At 39.2% G+C, this 7,357-nt stretch overlaps 1 protein-coding gene across 1 annotated transcript; it reads right to left on the bottom strand.

Annotated features, from left to right (window-relative positions):
* Positions 1-470: 470 nt before the first annotated feature.
* p3h4 (prolyl 3-hydroxylase family member 4 (inactive)) lies at positions 471-5,647 on the bottom strand. The gene is made up of 7 exons (XM_063904582.1): positions 5,098-5,647; positions 3,984-4,133; positions 3,726-3,897; positions 3,312-3,440; positions 3,081-3,226; positions 2,542-2,625; positions 471-1,075 (listed from the first exon to the last, which is right to left on the bottom strand). Exons 1-7 carry the CDS (start codon positions 5,536-5,538, stop codon positions 926-928), a joined length of 1,272 nt encoding a protein of 423 aa, XP_063760652.1. The 5' UTR covers positions 5,539-5,647; the 3' UTR covers positions 471-925.
* Between the last annotated feature and the right edge of the window lie 1,710 nt (positions 5,648-7,357).

The following is a 7,357-nucleotide window of genomic DNA, read 5'->3' as shown; positions in this document are numbered from 1 at the left end:
TTTCTGGCTACCTTGCTTTTTTTTGGTATTTATAGTTTAGTTTTATACTTTTTCCAATGCTTTGGTTTTCTGCTTCTGAAAGACACTTTTATAGTTCATAATTGTGATGAATAATGATTATAAATATTCAATTTATATTTTTACTTAAATGATGTACCATTTGTCGTTCATCCATCTATTTCTGACTGACTGATTATTTTTCTTATCAATTCCAGTAATGTTTTTAAAATCAATTAACTGATAAAATCACTGTTAGTTTCTGAAAGTTTTTCTTTAGTTTTTTGTTGATTGTCTTTAATCCGGCTAAATAGATCAAACCTGGTACAATTTACTAAATAAAAGTGAAAAAAAGCAGCAAATCCTGACATTTGTGAAGTTGGAACGAGCAACTGACTTTGATATTATAAACCAGTCCAAATCAATCAAACTTAAACAGTTGGTGCACACATGGATATTAAGTGACAAAAAGGTATATTAAAATATTACTTTATTTATAACCAAATCATTACAACAAAATCCCATTTGAGGATTGAGAAATTGTTATTGAAAAGCAAAATCACCTTCCTTAAAGCACCGCACAGAGAGTTCAGCTTTCATTAAATAAAAACTGCATAAAAGTCATGGACAGGTATTGGCATAAAGGCCAATTCTTAATAATACAAATAACAGTTTAAAAAGGCTGATAACAGCCCAGACACAATATGTCAATCTCTGATTCCTGATCAACATGATGGATATATTTGTCGTTCTATTCTTCAGCTGGATGAAAGTACACAGCCTAGTTGTGCTTTTTTGCAAAATACTGGTGTGCATGTCAGTGTCTGTGTATATGGAGGTCAGCATTCTTTGGTTTGTCGCCATCAAAAGTCAGAACAGAGCCAGATGAAGAAGCGTTCTGCACAGGAAGCCAGGACAGATCAGTCAGTTAGTCTGCAACCTCTCCTGCGTCCCACTTAGTTTTGGGTTCTTGCCACCAGTCAGCCAGGAAGGCCTCCTCGTAGTCTCCCATCCCATCAAACTCAGCGTCAGTGTGCAGCGTTTGAGAGGAGGCTGTTTCTTCTTGACTTACCACGTCCTTAAAAGGTAACACAAAGTAAACAGCAAGAAATCATTTTACATTCTTACATTTTATCTGGCAGAAACCTACTTTTTCCTTTTCATGTCTGTAAATCTGTCACTTGTGCACCCTGTAATTCTCTCTGTCCTCCTTCCCAGCCCTCAGGTCCAGGCAGTGGCCAACACTCAGTGGCCAACACCTCTGAGCCACATACCACACGCTGCTGGCGGAAAGTGCAGCCCCCCTCCTGCTTTCTCTTCCACAGCCTTCCTCCCCTCTCTTTCATCTCCTTAGAATTTTTTTGCTCCCATTTCCATAACCACAACAGCAGCTTGCATTTAGTCTGCTAGTTAAATCCTGCATAGTAAAAGTTTACACCTCTAAACATATTTTAAAAGGGGCCCTATTATGCTTCTTAGGGTTTTCCCTTTCCTGTAGTGTGTGATATAGGTTTTTGTGCATGTAAATGGTGTGCAAAGACTATAATCCCAAAGTTCAAACAGTCCCCCCCTGCCTGAAACGCCTCCATTGGAGTTCTTTGTTTACTTCCGTAATATAGTGACAACACTATGTAAAACTCGTTCTTCTATTGACTATCACTCCAACACATTGTACACGGTAGGCTAAGGGGTGGGAAATCTCTAGGCGGTTGACCAATCACAACAGAGCCGACCAGCTAACCAATCAGAGCATACTGCGCTCTGGTTTCAGACAGAGGGTGAAAAGAGGTGCTGCAGCACAGGCATTTTGAACAATAAAGTATGTAAGCATGTCACAAAAGAGGCAGGAATACATATGAAAATGTGCACAATATGGCCTTTAAAATATTGTATAAACAAAAGAAAGTTCACATTTTCATCCATGTGTACCTCTCAAGTTGTGTAGTCATGCAGACAGTTTTATCTGCTGAGGTTTTGAGGTGTCTGACTCTAGCCGCCACTCTAGCACAATAGAGGTTGATGGAATTTTTAAAAAAGATTCTCTGGAATGGACATCTAAAAACCTCATCAGATAAAATCCTACTGAGATACTGCTACTTGGGATAAGTCATTTAACACATCTTATTTAGGTAAAACGGTCCTTTAATCTGTCATTTTTCTAACAAACCTAATATATATATATATGAATAATGATTGTGTAATATATTGTGTATTTTTGTGTAATATATTGTGTATTTGTAAAAACATTGTCCACAAATGTACGATACAGTGAACAGTTTTTCAGCTACAGTCTGGTATGACAATTACCTTATGGTTGCTAATGTTAGCAGACTAGGTAAATATCTATTACAGCTACTACTACACTTTTTAAGCATTTAACATTATTTTTTATAATTGTCATGTATGGATGCAGTGGTGCCATTTTAACAAAAGTAACAAAGGCTTGCTTTACAGACCTTTTCATGGGATAACTCAATGTCTATCCAGTCTTTAAGCAAGTGTTCTGTGCTTACATTATCACTCTGCTGCCCAGTAGAAACATACCTCATCATCAGTCTGAAGGTAGTTCAGTGCAAACTCCAGCATCTCTTTCTGCTTGGTTGTCTCGTTAAAGTACCTCAGGGCCTCCTGAAAAACAAAAAGAACATCAGCTCTTGTGTTGACCCAAGCATAAAGCACAAACAAGCCAAAGTCTGGCTGTCTTACTTCACGCCGCTAAGAAAAACAAATTTGGCCTGGTGTCCTTTTGTTTACTGCCTCTCAGTGTGGAAGCATTAAAGTTTACAACAGTCCCAAATTTGATTGAAGCTGGGGCAGCTTCAGAAGAAAAACAGAGCCATACTCTGCATCTGTTGAGCACTCTGCAACGAGCTGAAAAAAATATAGGAAAACAAGTGTTTTTACAGGAGCACAATGGCTTTCTAATTACCACCCTGAGATCGTGTTATTCTTTACACCAAGACCTCTTTATGCTATATGTTTCCTGCTTGGGTTAAGAACAGCCAGTTTTAATTTGCTAACACTTTCTACTGCTTCTGGTTCACCCAGAATAAAGAAAGTAACAAGGTTTTTGTTTCACTCACAGGCCGAGGCTGGAAGTCGCTTTCCTCGAGTCCCCACTGCTCCCGGTAGAAGCGATAGTACACTACATTTTGTTGCATCACCTGGTCATTACGGTCGAACAGCATGTAACTGGCTGCGCATGGAGCAGCGTTCTTTACATCATTTACTGTAAAGGATCACAAAATAATATGTGTTAAAAACAGTCCTTCACATACTGCTGTCAAAAGCCTGAAATCAGTCATAGTTCTTACATTTATAATAGGAAAACTGGAGGTAGTGATACATGGTGGCGACAAACTTCTCCACGAAGAAGCCTCCAACGTTGGGCGTCAGGTGCTCTTCACATTTAACCTTACATTTTAGCACATCAGTGTAAAGATCTGGAGAAACAAAAAGCAAATTACTTTATATCTAAATCACTCCGAACAGAAACATCACTGAACACACTTCAGACTTAAAATATGTACACATGTCAACTGGTAGACTACTATGAAACTCCCCCAGCCTTTAAATACCATTAAAACGTTTTTCGTTCTGAAATAAAATGGATGTTTCCTTTTCAGTAGTCTGAAAGTAGACATGTAATGGGAAGTAAAACAGCCCAACATTTCAGAATTCACTTGTTCAATAAAACAATGTTTATGCCTGGGGGTGTGTCGCCTTACCTGCCAGGGTGGGATAAAAGTCTTTGAACTCCACAATCTCATGTGAGCCCTCACAACCTGCCAAGCAAAGACTGTACACTTCAAAGTACTGTGTGATGGCTTGCTCCATGTTTCGGGCACTGCTGCTGAAGTCACCGCTGTTGTAAAGTGTCACACTCTTCACAAAAACACTCTGGATAACAAAGAGATATGTGTGAAATAGTTTAGCATGGGTTTAATTTGCCCTCTGGATAATAACTTCAATGTTATTCTACAAACTTCATACGGCTGCTCCTCATGGTCGATGAGATATTCCTCCACATCAAACAGTGTCTTGTAGTAGTTCATGTTCTTGGTCAGATAGGGATCATTGGGGTTCTTCTTCAGGAAGGTGTGAGCCGCTGACACAGCCTTCTCCAGGTTGTTAAGCTGAGGAAGAGTAGATATGCTTTACAATGGATATCACAGCCTTATGGGATTTATTAAATATGAAACACCATCTCTCTCACTGACATCATCATGGACTACTGATGTCAGAATATGATTTTTTTGTTCAGTCAGTGAAAAGACTACTGTGGTGCTTTATGCAGGAATGGGGAAGAACTACTGATACTGATGCTTATAATAATTGCATATATTCATGGTGGTAAAAATAAAATAGTGAGTAAAATCAAAGTAATGTAAAAGTTAATGGGTAGGTTTTTGATCACCATATGGAGCGCTTTGATACACATTTTAATTGATCAGCCAAATATATAAACCATTCCAATTAAAAGCTTCCAGTATTTGATGGTGTCAATAACGTAAATTAGCTTCTGGAGGATAATAGCACAATTAGGGCTTGTGGTGGTGGTGTGTATTCCACCAGTAGAGTTAATGTCAAAATAACATCAAGATAACCTGGAGATCTATAAACACTTAATGAAAAGCAAAATAAGGTCAGTGTTTTTGCCTTGTAAACAGTCCCCATCACTCTGCCTGGCGGAGAAGAATAAGGGGTTGTTTGGGGGGAACACTGGAAGAGACGTGGCACATGCTCAACTCCTGCTCGCTCTGCAGGAGGGAGCAACAAAGCAGCAGGGAAACTATACAACACACCGAGCCAGCCACATATTTCCTCTCGGTGAGCCAAACTCAGTCAATGTGCCTCAAGAAGCCAACTGCAGATACGTTTGCTGTGTAACAGCGCCCGTTACGCACAGCTATGGTAATGCTGAATCACATTCAGGCTACTGTTAATGTATATTCTGATGACATCATAACAGCCACGTTAATTTTACATATTATCACATCCACTTTGTAGTATTTGGTGTAACTTCATAACATAGGCCTACTTTTATGTTGCAATCCAGTCTCTGGGACAAATGTCGACACATCAAGGCTTTGCTCTCACCTGGTAATGTGCATACTGTATGTACCGATATGGTGTCCTTTTCTCAAAACTTTCCAGTAAATCCCTTCGTGGGTATGAGAGTTTAAATACTGGCAAATCCGCCTTGCACTTTTTAAGGCACGCAGCCCTCAGTAGAATGTGGCGCACGACGCGAAGGCTGCTGTCGGGGGACAGGGTGTCGTTGTCCCGGCTCACGCAGCTGCAGTTGCGGCTACAGAACGCCTCGCTCTCCCGCAGCAGCCGGTGGAGCCGCAGGCTGAGCTCCAGGAACTTGATGCTCTCGGCCCAGTTCTCGGCCCCGTACTGCTCCACTGCGTAGCTGTATGAAGAGTCCAGCGGTATGATGTCCTTCTGGGGGAAACTTTTAAAGCTGTACTTCTCATACTGAGCCTGCACCAGGGCCGGCAGGAGCAGGGCCAGACACAAGCCCTTTAGGAGCATCGTTACCGGCTCCAGCAGGAGTTCTTGTTTTGAATGGAGCAGGAAACTTCGTTTCTTCACCAGGGAATGTTCATGTCTGCCTGCACGTAGGCTCTGAAAGCTGCGTCAAACTAGATGCTGAAAACAAGAAGTTATGGCTATGATTTTCAAAATAAAAGACGCACTGGTTTGTGCGATGAATCTTTTTTATGTTGGGCACATTTACTCCGATTTTCACAGATGTATCATATATATCATAGATATTTTATGTGGTTTAACTCCACTCCATTTACTTCCACAAGGTGTATTACAAAAACACCCAGGCACAAGGTCTGCATTTATTTAAGTAATTGTTCATTGTTTTGGGCTGCATTAGACTTCTCAAATATTTCAACTTAAATCATTTTTACCTACAAGAAACGTATGAAAAAAAACCTAGCAATATTAATTAAGTTAAATGGTCTCTTCAGCCATACAGCCCATTATTAATTATTCAATTACCTTGAAAAAAATATTCATTACTTCCGGTTTGCATGGTGATAAATATTGCGGGCTTGACAGACGTAAAAACATTTTGACTGGTGGATGTGGGTCCAGCTTCCTCAGTGATTTACTGGCTCATAACACCCAACAGATCCCTGAACAAAAATGTAACTTAAAAACAGGGATCTTGCCGTTGAATTCGTATACTTTAAATACTGTTGCAGCTCTCTAACTGTGGGACTATGGAGTATTCATAAATAATATTGCCTGAACATGTGTCTTAAGAGTTGTAGGAGTTTGTTTTTTATCTTGGTTACCCACATTCCGAGGCTCAAACTGACAGGCTGAGACTTGGTTTGGTGAGATAAAAAATAATTTGCATGTTTGACCTCTGGGCAAATGTAACACCTGAGTCTGTAATATTTGCATTATTTAACATTCATAAAGATCAATCTTAAACATGTTTTTATCGAACTATGATAAGAGTAGGATGCTTATTAAAGGGCCTTTTATTGTGAGTCAGACAGAAGTCTGTGTGTAATAACTGTATATATATATATATATATATATATATATATATATATATTATCAGCTGCGGCTGTTTTTAAAGGGCTTTATAAATACAGTTGTGGATGATGATATTATTAGTACACATAGCTTTTTTCTCTGACACTAAAGATTACCTTCAGATTCTAGTGAGTTGTAATTTTCGGCTCATCTCATGAGTGAGTGAAATCATGGGGGCAGTCAAGACTCTGGGCCAGGCATTACACGTTTGCAGAATTCCATCAAAAAGAGGGCGGAGGCCCAGGGGCCACACCTCCTACTGGGGTTCACGAGCCCAAGATGCGTTAAGCAAGACAGAGAAAACAAAGGCCGGAAGTTGTGTCGTTTCCAGTCCAAAACAAAAGCACAAAGTGAATGCTTTTTTCACTCAACCTAAATAAATAAAACACACTGTAAAATAGTGAACTGGTTGAAAATAGTCAGTAGTGAAAATACACCAAACTTCTAAACTTATTAGCGAAGTGCAACCACCAGGGGGTCATTTAGTTGCACTTTTTAGTACTAACTATATTTAATACTGAGATTGAAAATCTCCTCAAAAAAATCTTGACCAGAATTATTCCAATGCATTTTTACAAACCTTGATCGTATAGTTCATCCAAGATAATTAACATATTTACCTGAATATTTCCATTGAATGCTGCTTTGTACTTCTACTCCACTACAATTCAGAGGTAAATCATGTACTTTAACTCCAGTACATTTATTTTGTAACTTTAATTACTTTACAGATTTGGATTAATGATGTATGATGTAAATATAATCAACACATAAATAAGACTTTAGTTAC

This window comes from Eleginops maclovinus, chromosome 16 (genome assembly GCF_036324505.1).
Source record: "Eleginops maclovinus isolate JMC-PN-2008 ecotype Puerto Natales chromosome 16, JC_Emac_rtc_rv5, whole genome shotgun sequence".
Taxonomy (NCBI): domain Eukaryota; kingdom Metazoa; phylum Chordata; class Actinopteri; order Perciformes; family Eleginopidae; genus Eleginops; species Eleginops maclovinus.
This window is presented reverse-complemented; position numbering and strand designations above follow the sequence as displayed.

Bases quoted from the DNA above. Each gene is read 5' to 3' on its own strand.
- p3h4 (XM_063904582.1), bottom strand. From the start codon at position 5,538: ATGCTCCTAAAGGGCTTGTGTCTGGCCCTGCTCCTGCCGGCCCTGGTG. The intron at 4,134-5,097 runs GTGAGAGCAAAG...ACTCTTCCTCAG, and splicing joins TACAGTATGCACATTACCAG to CTTAACAACCTGGAGAAGGC. The intron at 3,441-3,725 runs GTAAGGCGACAC...TTGTTTCTCCAG, and splicing joins CTTTTATCCCACCCTGGCAG to ATCTTTACACTGATGTGCTA.